The sequence below is a fragment of the Lethenteron reissneri genome, chromosome 35, assembly GCF_015708825.2.
Source record: "Lethenteron reissneri isolate LAM-NWPU_2019-01 chromosome 35, ASM1570882v1, whole genome shotgun sequence".
Taxonomy (NCBI): domain Eukaryota; kingdom Metazoa; phylum Chordata; class Hyperoartia; order Petromyzontiformes; family Petromyzontidae; genus Lethenteron; species Lethenteron reissneri.
In genome coordinates, this window is record NC_083813.1 from 381913 (window position 1) to 402807 (window position 20895).

A 20895-nucleotide genomic window follows, 5' to 3' on the forward strand; every position below is an offset into this window, starting at 1 on the left:
TACTTATTTCCCTCATTAAAATGCAAATCAATTTATAACATTTTTGACATGCGTTTTTCTGGATTTTTGTTGTTGTTATTGTCTCTCACTGTTCAAATAAACCTACCATTAAAAATATAGACTGATCATTTCTTAGTCAGTGGGAAAACGTACAAAATCAGCAGGGGATCAAATACTTTTTCCCTCACTGTAAACATGTATACATACATGAAAGTAGTTCAACATACGGACATACATGCATATTACCGCCACGTGCTGTTGCACACGGAGACCTAAAGCATGAACACGAGTGCAACTACGGTGTACCGAAAAATGTCAGCAGGGATGAATAATGAATGAAACACAAAGCAACGTGTTCGCTGTGGCATCGACGAGAGATCCCGCTGTCTCACGGACGTGGCGCGCGGGAACTCTAAAGCGGGGTGCGCAATCAGAGTGAGTGTTGGGAAGTGAAGCTTTTGTGAGGCACCTGCTGCTTGTTTTTCCAGAGCTGCTCCGAGGCAAAAAATCAGGCAGAGCACAAAGGCACCACGTGTCACCCAAGGCAGCAAGCACGAAGAGTAGGTTCCACAATCGCACGTAAATGGAGCACGTGGTGAGGATTTAACGTGTACGTGTTCACAGCTGCTTGATATTTAGGTGCAGTTTTCTGGGTTCGGTTGAGTGTGGAGCATTTTTTATAGAAATATTTCGCCACGCATACCTGCAGGCACCGTCTTAGCACGGTGACATAGTCTCCTGGTAGCGCATTTGCCGCTTGCTGCAGATGTTCACGGTGTGAATCCAGCGCCCGCCCTGATTAATATTGCGAGTGTATGAACCATTATAATACAAAACGTTCATCTGATTCACAGAGAACGTTAAAGATCCCATGACATCATGAACAAGAGGAAGCCGATGTGTGTTGGCGTCATGGTCAGAAATATAAACATTTGAAAATTACCCGCAAATTACCCCATTCAAAATAAACGCAGCAATCACTACCCTCGGCTGCAAAAATCGGGCAGGACCCTGCTGAAAGATGTCATGCGAATCAGCGAGGCTTTCCTGGGTGAACGAGTGCAGTAATAATTAAATAAATATTAATCTCGAATTAAACTCCTCGAGATGCCCACAGTAGTGCGTCATGGAAACAAGGGAGGAAATGCTGAACGCGCAGCCAAACCAGGAAACCACACTTGTATGGAGCGAAGGTCCCCTAGCACACGTTCAATGACGAATCGTAGCATGACAACGTTAAACGGTGCGAAGCCCCAAAGGTGCCGAGTGGTCCGATTGAACCGGGGGAGGGGAGAACCCTGCAGCGTGCAGTCTACTCTGCTATATCAATTCACCGTCACATTTCCTACGTCCACCTGAGCTTTACAGTCCCGTGGGGGAAGGAACGTAATATGAACATTAATGAATACACAATTACCTTTTGTGAGGCTTGGGATCCAAACTTGGCAGCCTGAAATAAACAGGAAAATTCAACTCTGAACCAAGTGCACCGTAATTTTGTAATAATTCGTTTTTTTACATTTTCACCATTAACCTCATCAACATTCGTGTTTCTTACTTGCCTTTGGACAATTTATAAAAAAATGTGAAAACATTTTCCAAGGCCGATTTTTTGTATTCTTTATCCATAAATTGTACTCTGCTAATAATGATTCCATCTTGTAACATGCCGCACATTATTTGCACACTCTAGTGTGAGAACGACTCAAAGGCGCGAGGAGCAACCACAGACAAGCTGGACGGCTGCCACACCATGAGCCGGTGCTAATAATCCCCCAAGCTCAGTCGTCCTCTACATATGAAGGTGTTATCAGTCAATTAATGAGTGTTTACATGTGGGAGAAAACCGGAGCATCCGGAGAAAAGCCACACGTGCGACAGGGAAACACTCCATCTCATACAGACGGAACAGGTGGAGCAAGCTATTTTTCTGTACTGCTATCTTGCCATCCAGGGTATGGCTGATCGATGCCCCCAGGGAGTTTCACAACATGTGTACTATCCACCAACCCTCACTGCCTCCAGAGCGCTGGATTACAGGCGTGAGCCATCACTTCCCGACGACAATCTATACTTGCATGCCCACCGTCATTTGTGAAACGCGTGTTCATTGTCTTTCCTTTTCAGTTTATCATCTTCTTATTTGAGATACATACAAAATTATCAGATTCCTATTTAAGTTAAGTCAATTAAGGGAGACTTTCACTTGTGTTTTAATGAAATTGGCTGATGGAGCCAAAGCCAGGGCATGAACGGAGGTGTTTGTTTTGGTTCAGTTCACATAAGGTTACGTTATTTCCCGTATAAACTGGAGTTGCTATGTACACGTAGCTTATTTAGGCTGTTTAGACAACATGGTTCGTGCACGTTTTCTTATTTGTTCCACGCATTACCCATATAGACCCTCCTTCAGTATAATGTGTTCAGTGACGGTGCTGTCATAAAGCATATTTACACAACCAAGTGTGAAAGTGCTCCAGCCAATCGGGCTGAATAGGTCAAGCCGAATGAATAGGTCAGGCCTGGTAAATAGATAAGGTATGTGCGAGGTCAGGCATGACTTGCAGTAGCAATTAAGATCTATAAGCTGCAATATTCCTATTGAAACGTGCAATAACATTCAGAACATGTCTATCTGTCATGTGGAGCTGTTCATAAAACATGTGCACATATACCATTACATTTAAGCCAGGTCAGAGAGTTGGGACTTTACCAGAGCAACGATGAAAGTAATGTCCACCTTCTGAATAAAGGTGCACTTGGGAGAATGCCAGGAATGCCATGTAAGGATAGGGTCAGTAACTTAGGCGTTCGCAATCGAACATGGCAAGAAACCTTTGACGATGTAGTGGGGAAAAGTGGGCGGTGATGGGCGAGACGTGGGCACAGGATGGAGGAGGGCAGATTACCGAGAACGGCATTGGAGCGGTACTCAGAGGGCGGCACTAAGATCGCAACGCATGTCACCACGTGGCGGCACACAAAGGGGGATGTACATCATGTCTTAATCAGCATAACAGATGCTACAAATGTATGGTGGGGAGGGGGGGGGGGTTGAATGATACACGTGGGAAAGTGTGGAGTCAGAGAAGGCTTAATGCAGGAATGTTTCAGATTGTTTCAAGGAGGGGTTTTGTGGAATTTCATTTTTTATATATCAGTGCAGGAAAATATGCAAAGCTAAGATTATAAAAAAAAGGTTTCTCTGTTATTTGGTCTTAATGAAAAGCTAAACATGTCGTTCAAGACTAACACTGAGAGGTCATGTAATAAAATGTTTGTGATGCCAATGCAGATGATGGTAACGCTGATGTTACTAATCATGCTCCTTAGCCATGTATCAATTAAATCGTACAATCTGAAGATGGATTTTAATAAACACGTACGCCAAGCTCTTAAAGCTAATGGTTACACTGACTACACAATCCGCAAAGCCATCACTCCAACCATCAAGAAGGATCCTGTTGAGGAGCCTTTCAAAACCATCACCTTACCCTACATTGCTGGGGTCACAAAAAAGATCTCCAAAATCTTGATAAAACACAAGATCCAGGTCCAATTCAACACAGTACATAAAATGCGTGATCTGGTCCCGTCTGTAAAAGATGTGGTTCCAGATATATAGTACCCTGGCGTCTACAAACTAAGTTGCCTCTGTGGTAGCAGTTACATTGGAGAAACCAAACGACATGTCTCGGACCGAATCCGTGAACATAAAGCAGACTTGAAACACGGTAGGACAAACACATCAGCCGTGGCAGATCACTGTTACAATTCAGTGGGCTCACATGACATTGACTTCTCCAAGACAGAGGTTCTCTGCAAGCCATCTGGCTACCATGAGAGATTCGTTCATGAGGCGATCCACATATACAAACACAGAGAAAATTTCAACCGAGAAGATGGATTCTGGCTCAATAATCATTGGAAGGATGTAATAAACCATTTCGGATCTTAACTGATTGTGTTCACGTTTACAGTGACTTTCAGACCGCGTTCCACTCACTGGCATTGACTATATATCTTGTATTCTCTGCAGGGAATAGATTCTTTGCTCCGCTGCAAGTCTCCAACCACCACTCTCCCATTGACATATTTCGCTGCTTCCTCTTAGTATCTTTCACGCGACGGTCAATGGTATAGTGTATAGCGGATTGTATAATAATAAATAGTATAAAATTGTAATGTTTAATACAATGTACAAGGTAATACATGGTGTCGTAGTTGTATGGTGAATATGCAGCAGTGTGGTGTGCAGTAGGGTGGGTAGAATAATACACATTGTCAAGGCGCTCTTCCTCCTCCCTCCCAGCTTAAATAGACGCTCCAAGCCCAGGACGTGTTATTCAGACTCTGTCTTATCGACAGACCTGTTCTTCACCTGAGGACGGCTGCTTGCGTTGTGGCCGAAACGTCGTGATAATAATTTTATTAAGTTTTATTTTTATTATTTTATTATTTCCATTCTACGTGACTTTACCGAAAGAACCAAAAAGATGAATCCCTGCAGTCACGAAAGCTTTAAATTGAAACAAAACAGGTGTTAAGTTGTTAAAACATCAAACTGACACCTTTTACAAGGAATCATGTCTGCATTAACCACAATACTTGTCGCCAAAATGCAAACAAAAAACACTCTGATAATACATGCATTGTCTTTGAAACTGATTGGTCCACACCAGAGACAGCTTTCTTTTGAGCCATATCTCAAATGGTGTTACACCAGACGACGCCAAAATGCGTAGAGCACAAAGACAATGCCACTATCAGAGTAATGAGAGCTCGGTGAGAGCAGCTACACCATGGGACCTCCTTTACCAGTACCAAAATATGAGAATAAGTTTTTCCCCTTTTATCTGGCAACAAAACAGGTGTTAAAAGTTGTTAAAACACCAAATTGAAACCATTAATAAGTGTAGTGAGTCCAACTGAGTCGCAGACGTTGCTCTTTGGAGGCAACACTTTTATGTAACATCAACACCTAAGACAATGGGGGTAACTGCCCCTTCACCAGATACAGCCTAGGGTGGTGACCACCAGCTAACTACGCTTTCCTGAGGAGTTACAGCTACGAAGGGTCGGGTCCTCGACCACGTGTTGATGTCTTTGGAGCGGTACTCAGAGGGCGGCACTAAGATCGCAACGCATGTCACCACGTGGCGGCACACAAAGGGGGATGTACATCATGTCTTAATCAGCATAACAGATGCTACAAATGTATGGTGGGGAGGGGGGGGGGTTGAATGATACACGTGGGAAAGTGTGGAGTCAGAGAAGGCTTAATGCAGGAATGTTTCAGATTGTTTCAAGGAGGGGTTTTGTGGAATTTCATTTTTTATATATCAGTGCAGGAAAATATGCAAAGCTAAGATTATAAAAAAAAGGTTTCTCTGTTATTTGGTCTTAATGAAAAGCTAAACATGTCGTTCAAGACTAACACTGAGAGGTCATGTAATAAAATGTTTGTGATGCCAATGCAGATGATGGTAACGCTGATGTTACTAATCATGCTCCTTAGCCATGTATCAATTAAATCGTACAATCTGAAGATGGATTTTAATAAACACGTACGCCAAGCTCTTAAAGCTAATGGTTACACTGACTACACAATCCGCAAAGCCATCACTCCAACCATCAAGAAGGATCCTGTTGAGGAGCCTTTCAAAACCATCACCTTACCCTACATTGCTGGGGTCACAAAAAAGATCTCCAAAATCTTGATAAAACACAAGATCCAGGTCCAATTCAACACAGTACATAAAATGCGTGATCTGGTCCCGTCTGTAAAAGATGTGGTTCCAGATATATAGTACCCTGGCGTCTACAAACTAAGTTGCCTCTGTGGTAGCAGTTACATTGGAGAAACCAAACGACATGTCTCGGACCGAATCCGTGAACATAAAGCAGACTTGAAACACGGTAGGACAAACACATCAGCCGTGGCAGATCACTGTTACAATTCAGTGGGCTCACATGACATTGACTTCTCCAAGACAGAGGTTCTCTGCAAGCCATCTGGCTACCATGAGAGATTCGTTCATGAGGCGATCCACATATACAAACACAGAGAAAATTTCAACCGAGAAGATGGATTCTGGCTCAATAATCATTGGAAGGATGTAATAAACCATTTCGGATCTTAACTGATTGTGTTCACGTTTACAGTGACTTTCAGACCGCGTTCCACTCACTGGCATTGACTATATATCTTGTATTCTCTGCAGGGAATAGATTCTTTGCTCCGCTGCAAGTCTCCAACCACCACTCTCCCATTGACATATTTCGCTGCTTCCTCTTAGTATCTTTCACGCGACGGTCAATGGTATAGTGTATAGCGGATTGTATAATAATAAATAGTATAAAATTGTAATGTTTACTACAATGTACAAGGTAATACATGGTGTCGTAGTTGTATGGTGAATATGCAGCAGTGTGGTGTGCAGTAGGGTGGGTAGAATAATACACATTGTCAAGGCGCTCTTCCTCCTCCCTCCCAGCTTAAATAGACGCTCCAAGCCCAGGACGTGTTATTCAGACTCTGTCTTATCGACAGACCTGTTCTTCACCTGAGGACGGCTGCTTGCGTTGTGGCCGAAACGTCGTGATAATAATTTTATTAAGTTTTATTTTTATTATTTTATTATTTCCATTCTACGTGACTTTACCGAAAGAACCAAAAAGATGAATCCCTGCAGTCACGAAAGCTTTAAATTGAAACAAAACAGGTGTTAAGTTGTTAAAACATCAAACTGACACCTTTTACAAGGAATCATGTCTGCATTAACCACAATACTTGTCGCCAAAATGCAAACAAAAAACACTCTGATAATACATGCATTGTCTTTGAAACTGATTGGTCCACACCAGAGACAGCTTTCTTTTGAGCCATATCTCAAATGGTGTTACACCAGACGACGCCAAAATGCGTAGAGCACAAAGACAATGCCACTATCAGAGTAATGAGAGCTCGGTGAGAGCAGCTACACCATGGGACCTCCTTTACCAGTACCAAAATATGAGAATAAGTTTTTCCCCTTTTATCTGGCAACAAAACAGGTGTTAAAAGTTGTTAAAACACCAAATTGAAACCATTAATAAGTGTAGTGAGTCCAACTGAGTCGCAGACGTTGCTCTTTGGAGGCAACACTTTTATGTAACATCAACACCTAAGACAATGGGGGTAACTGCCCCTTCACCAGATACAGCCTAGGGTGGTGACCACCAGCTAACTACGCTTTCCTGAGGAGTTACAGCTACGAAGGGTCGGGTCCTCGACCACGTGTTGATGTCTTGCAAGACGTAGAGCTTCAGCTTGTGGACGTGGAGCTTCAGCTTGTCGGATGCAGTGACCCCAGTCCCTCTCAGGGACCCATCTTATATCCCCTCACGGGTCGGGACTGCTCCGCCCTTGGCCCCGCCTGCCTTCTGGAGCCTTCTAGCTTCCTCTCGAGAGCTCTCCCCGGACACGGGGTCAACCAGAGTGCATCGTGTGCCGTGGCCCTCTCGGGCCGGCACCATACGGTGACATCCCCGATGTCACTACACAAGGAATAATGTCTGAATAAATCACAACGGTACTGGCAAAGAAGGTCCCATGATGTAGATGCTCACCCCGAGCTCTCATTACTCCAATAGTGCATTGTTTTTGTGCTGTACGCCTTTTGGCGTCCTCTGGTCTAACACCATTTGAGATATGGCTGAAAAGAAAGCTGTCTCTGGTGTGGACCAATCAGTTTGAAAGACAATGCATATATTATCACAGTATGTTTTTGTTTGCATTTTGACCACAGGTATTGTGGTTAATGTAGACATGATCCCTTGTAAAAGGTTTCAGTTTTGTGTTTTAACAACTTAACACCTGTTTTGTTTCCAGATAAAAGGGGAAAAACTTATTTTCATATTTTGGTACTGGCAAAGGAGGTCCCATGATATCATATATTTTGTATTAGTGGTTCTATTAGCCTATGAGGTGCATTTGCACGTAATTTGCATACATTGTAAATCATTGATTCGTAGATGCACGATGCGTGGCATACATTATGAGCATCGGAATCTAGGAGAGTGCGAGGAAAGTGACATTGGTATACATGCAGCTCTCACCCCTTCTTTGGCTGCAGCAGCGATCTTGCTGGCTCCCACCGCAAAGCTGCTCCAGCCCTTTCAAAAGCAACACAAATCATGAAACAACTTGGATAGTGCCAACCACTGTTTATTATTATTATGCTTGTTCACCCAGGAGAGGCTCACTTTAGTCTCAATTCTTTTTCAGCAGGGACCTGCCAAGTTTTGGCAGTAGAGGGGTGATGTTGCTGCCATGTGTGATCCCAATTGAGTCATTTGCAGGCAATCTTTCAGCATTGAGGGCGCCACAGTGGCAAGATTTTATCTGCCTTGCCTGGTATACAGGAGGTTGTGGGTTCGATCCCGACCCTGACGCCTGTATATTTTGGACTTTGCACGTTCTCCCCGTGGTGGCGTGGATTTTTCTCTGGGTCCTCCGGTTTTTCCCTCCACATGATAAGCCACTTCGTTGAGTTGCCATTTGTGAAAAAGAGCTCGAGAGATCAGTGGTCCTTACCTGGTAAAATAAAAATTAGTTTAGTTTAAGTTTAGATGTTTGACCAATACCAGTTATACTATTGTGTTTTTTTTTGCTCTAAGAAGAAACCCGGAGAACCCGGGACAAAGCCCATGCAGAATGGAAGGGGGGGGGGGGAACATACAAACTGCAAACAGAAAGACGCCCAAGTCAGGAATTGAACCAAGATCCTCTTTGCTGTGAGGCACAAGTGTTACCACTGTGCCACCCTGCCACCCAATAACATATGAATGTATGAGGTTGTTCGTCAACATCATTCGACCTGGTTTTGTGACTGTTGTTCCTATCCAAACACTTCCCCGTATAAACATCATCATGAACATCATCACCATCGTGGAACTTGGGTGAACAATTATTAATTATTACAGGTGCGACAATAACCCACATGTACGAGAACACAATGTACATCTTAGGTCATACAAATAACGTTGTTTAAATCTTTGCATACTAAAATTTCATTATGACAGCTCTATTGGATTTGTATGTTTTTTACCTAAAAGTTTCCCCCAAGGGACAGTTATTGTATATGTCGGGTTATGAAATTTTGATTAAAATAATAAATATTAATCAAATAAAAAAAGAGTAATTCGAATAAATTATGCTAATGTATATAATTATATGCATAATTTATGATGATTACGGAGATAATCGTATTAATTTATGTGATTGCTTGCAATTATGTTATGATAATTAGGCTTAGCTTCGTTATCCAGAGTTGTATCAATCAGTTATAAAACGATTATCTTTGATTAAACATTTATTGATTATCTTAGTGTGTTTATATTATGTTAGGTCTCCAAATTCATATCTCAACGCAGGATACAGTTCTTATAAATAAGAGTTTTGCATGGACTTGGAAAGAAACACTCAAACGCTTTTGTTTAGCAATTTTAATTCTAAACAAAAATATGACACTAATATGAAAAGGCGAAAGCATACGTCAATAGATTCATGAGCAAGATTATGCAATTAACGAAAATGAATGACTAAAACACTTCTTATTCATGTAACTCGATGGCAGCAACTGCTTTGCACAATCAGTTGATATTGAACGCACCACCTTGAAATGGTAACCCTTTTCGAAACACAAAGATAACTTTTTGAAATAGTCTTCTTCGTGTACGTGTTGCGTGTGCGTTGTATTGTTCCCTTGATAACTATTGTTTTAAGCAGAGGCAGGGCGCTGTGTCGGACCTTGTGGGGTGGGGGAGGGGTATACAACCAGCGGCCAGAGAGGTTCCCTCTCGCTTGGGCGTGGCCGCAGCGAGCCCGTCTCCCGGCTTTCTCTCTCCGCAGCTGGATTGAGCGGCGTTGGCACGATGTTCGCCGTCGTGGTGCGCGATGATTCCGTTGTCGGATAACGTGCAGCTCCGCCACTGCTGGACGTCTTGTCTGTTCTCAGCGGATGCTGGTCGATGTGTGTATGTATTAAACACACGGCGCATTCGATGGCGCTCTCCTCTTCCTCTCGGGCGGCCGATCAGGCTTTTTCCCCTGTTGGATTACGGGTCGATAGGACGCTCGGTCGCTTGACGCTCGGTGACGCCCGGGTGGTGATGTTCGTGCGCTCTCTCTCTTCACTGCTAGACGAGTGGCGTCGGCACGACGCTCGCCGTCGTGGTGCGCGATGATTCCGTCGTCGGATAGCGCGCAGCTCCGCCACTGCTGGACGTCTTCTCTGTTCTCAGCGGGTGTTGGTCGATGTGTGTGTGTGTGCATTAAACACACGGCGCATTCGATGGCGCTCTCCTCTTCCTCACGGGCGACCGATCAGGCTCTTTCCACTGCTCCGTTCTCTCTGGCGATGCGCGATGGCTCTCGTCGCTGATCCGCTGCTGTTGGTCCTCTGCGATGCTCGCTTGGTCGATGCTTGGCAATTTCCGCCCTTTTCTCCAGGTTGATTGCTTGTTGTCGCTCGTCACTCTCTCTCTCTCTCATTTTCTCCGTGCTCTCTCCTTGATCGCTGCCAGCTTCACACGGACACACGCCCTTGCGTTGGCCCAGGCTCTGGACGACGCGGCTGTGCGCACTCACCGGCTTTGAGTGCTCTGGCGATGAACGATGCTCTCGTTCGTTGATGGGTTGACGTTGGGTTGATGTTGGGTGTCTTCGCTGGCTCGAGAATGATAACTGAAATCTCCGTCAGTTTCACTCGCACCTCTTAAAACAACTGTGAAGGCTTAGTACAAGGCCACTTGTTGCAATCCTTGACTTTGCGAGCATATCAACACATCAGGGTAACTGTAGCATAACTTTCAGCAATCCTCTTGTCGACTCATGCTGAACCCAACTCTCAAACACCCATCGTTACTGCTCTTTGCGAGACATAACACCCATGATATATCGGTGCCCGGCGCGTTTGCGACGGCCCCGTAAGCCTGAGCAAGGCTGAAGCAAGGCTCGAACCAGACTGCTCTGCGTGATGTGCGTTTGTGCTTAAAACCCAAAAACGTGAACCCCTCCCCTCTGCGCATCTCTTGCGAGAGAAACAACAACAGAAAAACAGACGTCCCCTGAATGTCAGGTCATAAACCCTTTTCGCGACCCTCTAACTCCCTTGCTCCCCCTGCGTGGGTCATCCCGAGGCCAGACCCCTCTACGGATTTGATGGCTGGCATGTTTGTGCCGAACCGTTGGAAGACAAAGGTGGCAGGGAGGTCCTGACGTTTGCTGTTTTTGATGGAATTCCACGTTTACCAGATGCACGGCGTGGAATGTGACGAGTAGTGGGTTGTTTTAATTATTTAATTAAAATATATATATATATATAATAAAAAAATTTGGCCTAATTATTCTTAACAGTCAGTGTTTGATAATTCAATGAGTTTAGGATATACAGTATAATTAAATAATGAAAGTTATAATTTACATTTCTTTTATTTCAAATAATTCGTTTTTATAATCCCGCAGAAGAAAGTTTGGTTTTAACTGCACATTTGTAATTTCAATTGATGTGTTGTTTTCCAATTTACACACACGCTACTAAATGTACATACCTCCCATATGGCTGTCGCGGATGGGATGTGTAAAAAAATACTTTTGCTTGTTATGTGGAGGGACAGATATGCGTAGGATGCACATCGTCTGCTTCGTCATTTTGTAACTTACCGAATGGAGTGAAGAGACACTGTTATTCGCCGCTTCCTCGGTGTTCTTCTCGGTCACCGTGGTACTGCCGAAGCCCACGTAGCGGCTTCCCTGTCCTCCATAGCCTGCGCCCCTGCAGCACACAAACCCAGCGGAGGCCAGGCAGCCAGCGCTACACAGTGGGATGCGGCCGATGAAAACAATGTCGCTCGACTGGATCGGGGTGACACCTCTGCTGCCAAACATGAGCAGGCCATATGTACTGCATATTGAACCTCTTTCGTACCGTACGTAGCCAAACGTGCTAATTGGAGGCCATCTGCACACTGCCCAGTACAAGACTTCTTCCACCCTCTCTAAAATCTCCCCATTATCCGTGAAGAGCTGGGAGGATTGAGCGTTCAATGGGAGTGCTAATACGGGTCTTTAGCATTGATACAATGGTGATAAGGCACCATCTTATATTTTCACGGTTCAGGTGCAGCAGCGTTGCAGCCTAACCTGCCCACAATTGTGAAGGTACCAAAGGCACGTGGCAGCAATGAACATTTATGACTGTGCTTTACTGACGATTCCGAATGAGGAAGAAACCGTCTGCAGTTGTGTCTTTGTGTCACTGCTGCCTGTCGAGATGGCCACATTCTCAAATCTTTGAGATGGTGCTCTACATGATAAATATGGCAGCATAGTCAGTTCTTTGAGGTGATGGTCTCGATAATGCCAAGAGCTTCGGTAAATACAATGCTGGACACCTTTGTGTGTTTTTAAATCCTGATCATGAAGGTCCTTGCTTGTGAACAGGGAGTTGATGACCGTAAAGGCACGAAGAAAGATGAATACGCACAGATCACTGCGGCGTTTCACAACAACCAGCGCATTTGTGTGGCACGTACACAAGAAGCAGCATGCAGAGTTCACTCACTTTTGGAAGGAAGTCCCATCTTCATTGAGCCACTCTTCAAAGCCGTTGTCTGGGTTTGTCTGGGATGACTGCATAAACGGTGGACTTCTAAAATTTGCGACAAAGTCACATTCAACTAAAAGGTTAGATGCAATTTTCAGCAAAGTACAATCGATGCAATTTACACACAATCCATTGATCTTAACCCTGTACCAAGTAGTTACGTAGACTAACCAATCAGAATTCCAGTAGCTGTACACGAGTCTGACCTGTAGATCAGTTGCCAAGGGAATTGGAACAGGATACACAGGGCAGGGAATCTATCCCCACAATAGTTGAGACAGGTTTTTTTTGTCAAATCCTGGTTAGGAGATGACTCAGCCCATCATCCCTCTGGGGTCAACAAAATAAATATCACTTTGTGGGAAAGCCAACAGTGGTTTTCCTGTGGATGGACTCATCCCCGCCATAGAACGTACAATTTCTACCACTCGCTCAGTGCTTGATTTTTTTACAGTCAACAGGCCATTACGGTCGATTATGTAGATGCCTCCACACCTGACCGTCGGTTCCTTCTGCCAAATCCCGTAGCCGTTGTAACCAAATACTGCGCCGGGATGGTGGGCTTCCCTTGGTCTAAACTAAACACTAAACTATAAAAACTTTTTTTATTTATTTTGCCAGGTAAGGCCCACTGAGCTTCATAGCTCTTTTTCAGAAGTGACCTGGCCACAAATGATAGCTCAACGAAGTGGCTTATCGTGTGGACATTTCTCGCAGCCGGATACTCTAAACGCATGTTGATTCTAAATGTGGAGGGAAAAACCGAAGGAGAAAAATCTGCACGACCACGGGGAGAACACGCAAACTCCAAATATCCAGCAGGCGTCGGGGTCTGGATCGAACCCACAACCTCCTCCATACCAGGCAAGGAAAATAACATCTCACCACCACGGCGCCAGTCTCGGTAACCTGCCACCCCCTCCTAAACACGTGTCCCACCCACCACAACCTCCTCTTCCTTATTAAATCTACAACACTTTGTTGTGAAAATTTTGGTTATTACTTGTATTACGTTATCTATGAAACGTCTAGCATTCTCCGCATGCACCTATATTCAAGGGACAGACATTTATTTTCAAGTTACTTTGTTAAAGTCCAATTCCCTGACCCCAAACGAGTGGATTTTATAAGTCCTGGGCGTGTTCCCATTGTGAAGATGGTTTATATTGAAGGATGAGGGCAATTTCAGTTTTCAGTGTTTTTTTCCCATTATAAAAAGGTAATGATGCAGCCCTGCAATGTCTTGCTCACATCACTGCTGGCGGAAGGGCCTCCAAAGGAGGAGCCCTATAGAGCCCCTCTTAGACCCTATTCAGCCAAATCTTCCACGTTGGTCGGACATCTTGGAAGAGGTGGGAATAACCACACTTTACACAATGACCTGCCGACCAACTACCTCCTGCAGTGTCCCCATTTATTCTGATACATGTATGGCTAAGCTTGGGAATTGGTGTACTTAAGCAATTTGAAGTTATATATGTTATATTAATAAAACATTTGTAATTTGCTTACCTTTCCTAAGCTTTGCACTCCTATCGTTATTATGCATTGTTTTTGTTGTAACTTTCTGAGCCGCCCCTAATGAACATCTGTGAAAAATAGAGCTTCATAGCTCATCGGATTTCTCCAGGATAAATAAAGATCCTGATGCTGATCTATGTGCTGTAGTTTTCCCGGCATGAGTGCCTTAATAACACAAAACCAACCATGAGCTGGCTCTGTGTTGTCATTTCTACGATGGCAGGACACGACCTGGGCAGGCGAATGACCGTGAAACCGGTTCAGTGGCTGTGGTGTTTAGACTAGGAATGGTGCACGTACTTGAGTGTGGCTGATGGGAACAGTTTGGGTTGGGCGGGGAGCCAGTCTCTGGCGGGTGATGTTTCTATGGTCCACTCCCGACCTTCTGCCAGAGCAGCGATCTAAAACGCAAACACAAGCAACGGTTGCAACGCACGTAACCGCTGCAGTCGTCAGCGCTGGGAAAAACAGCTGAGACAATATCCTGCAGAGATTACAAAATGCCGTCATGGAACTGTTTAAAAAAAGAATAGACGAGATGTGGCCTAAAATCATATAATAAAGAAATGGGAAACCGTAAAAGTGTGGTTTGTGTGAGTGTAGGTAGAGCGATGCCGAGGGCCTTGCCTTGTCCCTGTAGAGTGCTGCAGCTCGGCTGTTGTATTTGTCCTGCAGGGACCAGCTGGGATTGAAGTCCGGCTGCGTTTCCAGGAACTCGCGGAACTTGGAATTTCCTCCTACAAGCATCTTCTGCAGCTCCTTTTCCTTCCACTTGTCCATTGTCACAGAACGAACAAAGCTAGAAAACACCGAGAAAAACATCTCGGCATGTATTCCAACGGCGGTAAAATAATTTAACCTCACACTGACAGGCGAGGCACCGTGTCAATGGAAGAATTTACCTGCCATGACGTGCGCGTTTATGATGCACGCGGTGGCAAGATGTTAACTCCCTCGCCTGGTATGGAGGAGGTCGTGGGTTTGATCGCAACCCTGACTCCTGTATATTTGGAGTTTGCATGTTCTCTCTGTGGTCGCGTAGATTTTTCTATAGGTCCTTTGGTTTTTTCCTCCACATTTAAAATCAACATGCGTTTAGAGTACAGTATTTGGATACTATACATTTCCACATAAGCCACTGCGTTGAGCTATCAATTGTGACCAGTCGCTTCTGAAAACGATCTAGATAGGTAAAGAAAAGAAAAACATAAGAGTCGACCTGCGTGTTTTCCTTCCACCCCTAGTTTTTTTAAGTTCTTAATATTACATTGCCATGTGCAGTTAAGTGCAGGTAAGTGCTGAACGCGAGTTACGCATCATAGTGGGGCATAGCGACCAACAGCTTCTCTCGCTCAATGCATCACTTTGCTCGCACCTATACTCCTGTAATGGGCTCAGATAGGTACACACAACTTCTTGGGAGGGAACACTATTTATTAACACCAACAGGTTACACTTAACATAGGGTGGTAACCACCGACCAGCTCTAACTAATACACACCATCACTCGCTAACACGGACTCTCAGTTACAGCCAGGTGGGCTACTGGTGGGTCCACTGACTGGAGGCTTGACTCTTCTTAGGAGGCGTCTTCACGATGCATCTTCTTTCTTGACACGAGCAGCCCCGAACCCAGTGGGGAGGCTGCTTATATGGGTCTCGGCGTGTCCGGGCCCCACCTCGGTCAAGGCGGGCCGAAGCACGCCGGAGGGCGATGGGGTAATGTTAAAACAGGTGGGCAGCCGCGGCCCCTCCGGCGGGGCGGCGGGGCTGGCGGAGGTCCATGGGGCGACCTCCGCACCACCTGGAGCGGGACGTCCACACGAGCAGCTCCTGAAGATATGGAGGGGATCACGGGTTCCAGTCTTGCGGGCGGGACCACAGAGCCACCCTGAGGGTACCTCAACAGGCGCGTCCCCCAGCTCGCCCGGCGTACCAGACATGCGGTCCTCGGGGATTGGGGATGAATGAACACGCCGGGGTGGAACGAACGGTTTAAGCCGCGACGGGTGAACAAACCAAGACCGACGACCGAACCGTATTTTCACACACTGGGGGCGGTCGGCTTCCACAACCTCGACCGGCCCACGCCAAGGTTTGTATAACTTTGGAAACGTCCCAACCGGCACCTGCGGGCAGTGCAGCCAGGCCATGTCCCCAGGGACCCACTGTTTGCCTGACACCCGACGGCCCCGCAAGCGTTCGTTGGCCCACTGCTTAGCAGCCAAATGTGCTCTGGAGGTCTCGCGCGCTTCCGAGACACGATGATGGGTGAATCGCATTGGATTGGGAATGGCCACCTTGGCCTTAGAAGGACTCACCTTGAGCTGAATGTCAATGGGGGGGGGGCTAGGTTCCCAGCCATACATAAGAAAGAAGGGCAAGTAGCCCGTAGAAACATGGGGGGCCATTTTGTAGGCTGCAAGCACCCCCGGGACACGTAGGTCCCAATCTTTGTGACTCGTCAACCTGGTGGCTCAGATTAAGCCTTTCCACCATTCCATCCGTTTGGGGGTGGTAGGGCGAGGTGCGAACCTTCTCGGTGCCCAGAAGATTGCACACCTACTTCAGCAGGCTGACCGAAAAATTTCTCCCTTGGTCAGTAAGGAGGTGCTCCAGGGCCCCTTGTCCAGCACGTACCCATGCAGGAACGCCTCAGCAATGCTGACAGCTGTCTGATTGGGGAGCGGCCAAGCAGCAGGCCACCGTGAGAAATATTCGACCCCCACAAGCAAATATTTGTTTCCCTGGGCCGTAGTGGGATATTGTAATAAATTGCAAGGGTGGGCAGCATTTAACAGGTGGCGGCTTCCGGCGTGCACACTGCACACAACCCTTGATGATATTCGCGACATCCGCCGCCATGCCGGGCCAAAAATAATATAATTTCAGGGCAGTAAGCGTCTTGTGCCGTCCCAAGTGCATCAGCCGTTCATGAACGGCGACGACCAGCCTACCTCTGAGGCATGTGGGCACCACGACGTTATAACGCTGCAGCCCGCCGTCCTTTGAGGACGGCAGTAGCAACCTCCCGACGGCCTGCGGCATCACAAGGGACGGGAGGGCGGCGTGATTGGAGCGCACCTCGAAAGTCCTGCCATATAAATAGGGCCGGTACTATGAGACATTTGTACCAGTTGAAAGGGTAAAAACCTATTACTATATTTTGCCACTGGTAAAGGAAATGTCTCATAGTGGAAATGCTTACCCCGAGCTCTCAATACTCTGATAGTGCACTGTTTTTGAGTTGTACGCCTTTTGGTGTCATATGGTCCAACACCAATGGAGACTAGGCTCTAAGAAAAGCTGTCTCGGGTGTGGACCAATCAACTTCAAGGACAGTGCATATCATTATCATTATCAGAGTTGTTTATTTTTGTTTGCATTTTGACATCTTGTGTTGTGGTTATTGCAAACATGATGCCTTGTATAAAGGTGTCAGTTTTTGTACCAGTTGAAAGGGTAAAAACCTATTACTATAGGGCAGGTACTGCTGCACAAAAAATACAATGCCGAGCAGCTCCCTCCGCGTTACACAATAACGCTTCTCGGCCGGCGAGAACACCCTGCTCCCGTACGCCACCACCCTCTCGACGCTGCCAATCATCTGCGACAATACAGCACCGATGCCCGTATTGCTGACATCGGTGTCCAGGATGAAGGGTAGGGAGAAATCAGGGTACCGCAGGGGAGGGGCGTGCACCAACCCATCCCAGAGTGCAACCAAGGCGGCCTCCTCCACACTCCAGTGAAATTTCTGCCCCTTCACCGTGAGAGCATGGAGAGGCTTGGCAATGGTGGCGAAATTAGGCATAAAATGACGATAATACGAAGCGAAGCCGATAAACTGTGGACCTCACCCACAGACGTGGGGGTGGGCCATGTGCGCAGACACGCAGTTTTATCGGGATCAGTCGCGATGCCCGATTCGCTCACAATGTGTCCAAGGTACCGCACCGACTTTTGCAACAGATGGCACTTTTGGGGCTTGAATTTTAGATTAGCCAGTCTCATTTTGAGAAAAACAGTGCGCAACCTCCCGAGGTGCTCCTCAAACGTGCGTCCGAACACAATTACATCATCTAGGTAAAGAGTCCTGCCAAAACCAATTCCATTAACCTCTGGAAGGTAGCCGGGGTAAAGTGTAAGCCCATCGGAAGTCTGTTAAATTCAAACAGGCCTTGCGGCGTCCGAAAAGCCGTCTTAGGCCTGGAGGAATCATCAAGAGGCAACTGCCAGAACCCCGAAAGGAGATCCAGCATAGAAAAGAATTTGGCCCCTGCCAACGCGTCCAACGAGTCATATCTACAGGGCAGGGGATAAGCGTCTGCCACCGATACTTTATTGAGTTTGCGGAAGTCCACGCAAAAGCGCAGACTCCCGTCATGCTTTTTCACAAGCACTATTAGGGCACTCCTGGGACTCGTGGACGGGGATATAATATCGGCCGCCAACATTTCGTCAATAGCGACTTGTACGTGTTCCTTCTCAGCGGGGCTCAGCCGGTAGGGGTTTTGTCGAATAGGGGAGGAGTCGCCGGTATCAATGTGGTGGCTCAAAAGGGTGGTACGACCCAGATCAAATTTCCCGTGACTGAACTCGTCCCCGAATTCCACCAGCAAAGCCAGCAACGCGGACCTCTGGCCATGGGAAAGGTCCCGATTCTCATTCCAAAGGGCGTCAGCCCACTTAGTATTGCAAGACCACGCGTGCACGCCACTGCGTGACCCATCAACAGCAGCAACACAGTCTGCCCGTGCCACCCCGACCGACGCGTGAGCGAGTACCGTACCCACCTGAATGGCAGACGCGTCCGAGCCAACATTTAAAACTTGAATAAAGGGCTGGCGGTCCCAAGACACCAACGTCTGCGCCTCCACAAGCGCCATCGCTCGGGCCGCTTAATTCGCGGGTGTAAGTACGGTATCCCCCTCGGTGGCATCGCGATCAAGCGGCTTGCGCAACCGGAGGGGGACGAGTATCTGTCCCCCTGGGGGAACCGTAGCCGTGTCCGTCACAAGCGCCTGCACCGATGCACAGCCCTTGGCTGTGTTACCAGGTGACGATAAGAATGCTATCCGCCGTCCCGAAGGCAACTCCAAATACCTGTGGGGCATCTTCCCGAGGAAGTCTGTCGCCAATAGACACGGCACTGCCAGGGAATCCGAAACCAAGACGGGCCCCCGCAGCGAAATGCCACCGATGGAAATCTCCGCGGCAATCTGTCCCAAAATCCTCAGCGAACCCCCGTTAGCCGCAAAATATGGAACGGGGATGGAACGTAACAGACGGCAATGAGCCGGCAATATATTAAAAAGCAATTCCGAAATAATGGTGGCGGAGGCGCCGGTGTCAACGAGGATCTGCACATCAATGCCCTGAATGGTACCGACGACCGTGGACGACCCGACGGCCACGGCAACGACTCGACGGGCCAACTGCAACCACTGAGTGCGCACAAAGGACTAATTCTCACCTGATGCGGCGGAACCCCCGTGCGGCGCAACCCAACGTGAAGAAGCGACGACCATGCGCGAATCGCCATGATAAAAAGATGGGTGAGGTGGGAACGAGGACCGAATGTGTGGTGCACCGCGACTCGCCTGGGGACCCTTGGACGTCGAACGCAGGCGAGGAGACGAAGACGGCGGCCCAGGACGTCCTCAATGCGGCGCCCGGCACTCCACAGCGACGTGTCCTGGCCGCCCGCAGTTGAAGCAGACGCCGCGAGTGGAGCCCGGACGAGGAGGAACCCGCGGAGGCCGGTCGCGCCTCCCTTGGCGCTCGGTAGCTCGCCGCTGGTCTCGGCGCCGGTTACGGCGGCACAGAGGCGGACTCGTCCTCCTCAGACGTCTCGCCCGCTGGTGTAGCACAAACCACGAGGCCCGAGCGTTTCTTCAACCCGAGGTGAGACTGGATACATCGCGCGGGCAGGGCGACGTTCAGCTCTTTGGCCAGCCCCAACAACCGGTCCAACATCAGGGAGTCGACACCCGTCGGCCCAAGATTCGGGTATGCTGCCTGAGCCAGCAACAAGAGGGCACTTCTAAAGGCGAGGGGCGACTCGGTTTCCCCCCGCCGTCGTTCCACGAATCTGTTGCGGATGGTGGGCGGCGGATCGTAAATGGTGGCCATCTCCTTAAAGGCCAACGCCAGCGTAGAGCGCCGTGCAGGCAGAATGGCGTAAAACGCCCCCAACGCGTCATCATCCAGCGTCGTGGGGAGCGCTTTCAACGCTTCCTCGTCCGTCCACCCCGCCAAGGTGCAGCTTATGGAGAACCGGCATTTAAACGCGATGCAGCGCAGGGACGTCCCGCTGCACAGCTGGCGGGCGAGGGGAAATGGCGGCCTCCACGCCGCGCGTTCCCGCCAAAATGGCTGCCGCGTGGTCCGCCGGAGTGGCGGGAATTTTGCGCGGTCGGACCGCAGCCGCGGTAGCGGCGTCGCCATGTGGTCCCGGCCCGTCCGTCGACGGCTGGCCGACGTCGAGCTTGGCAACGAGCTCCGCCACGGCGCCCAGTAACTCCCCGATGCAGGCGCTCGTCGTCCGGTGATCGTCGGCCGGAGACGGGTCCGCCGGTCGGACCGCACTGCGCTGCTCCACCGCCGGTGTCACGTCGGCGGGGCCCTCCGGGGCTGCCATCCCCGGGGCTGTCGGTGGGAAGAGAGCTCCGTCGTCCTCTTCCTCTCCAGAGGAGTGCCTTGCAGGTTGCCTATGGCGTGT

The 20895-nt window shown here is 47.9% G+C and overlaps 1 protein-coding gene across 4 annotated transcripts in view; it reads right to left on the reverse strand.

Moving 5' to 3' along the window:
- Positions 1 to 20895, reverse strand: part of LOC133350797 (ADP-ribosylation factor GTPase-activating protein 1-like) — a 43717-nt gene that overhangs the window by 17624 nt on the left and 5198 nt on the right. For 2 of the 4 annotated variants that reach the window (XM_061565538.1, XM_061565535.1), the window contains exons 3-9: positions 14799 to 14970; positions 14472 to 14572; positions 12609 to 12695; positions 11708 to 11858; positions 8101 to 8157; positions 1418 to 1450; positions 470 to 490 (exon numbers count right to left, since the gene is read on the reverse strand). In XM_061565538.1, coding sequence (XP_061421522.1) covers positions 470 to 490; positions 1418 to 1450; positions 8101 to 8157; positions 11708 to 11858; positions 12609 to 12695; positions 14472 to 14572; positions 14799 to 14951 — 603 coding nt within the window. In that variant the 5' untranslated portion in view covers positions 14952 to 14970. The remainder of the gene's footprint in view (positions 1 to 469; positions 491 to 1417; positions 1451 to 8100; positions 8158 to 11707; positions 11859 to 12608; positions 12696 to 14471; positions 14573 to 14798; positions 14971 to 20895) is intronic. The other 2 variants (XM_061565537.1, XM_061565536.1) reach the window with 2 other exon arrangements.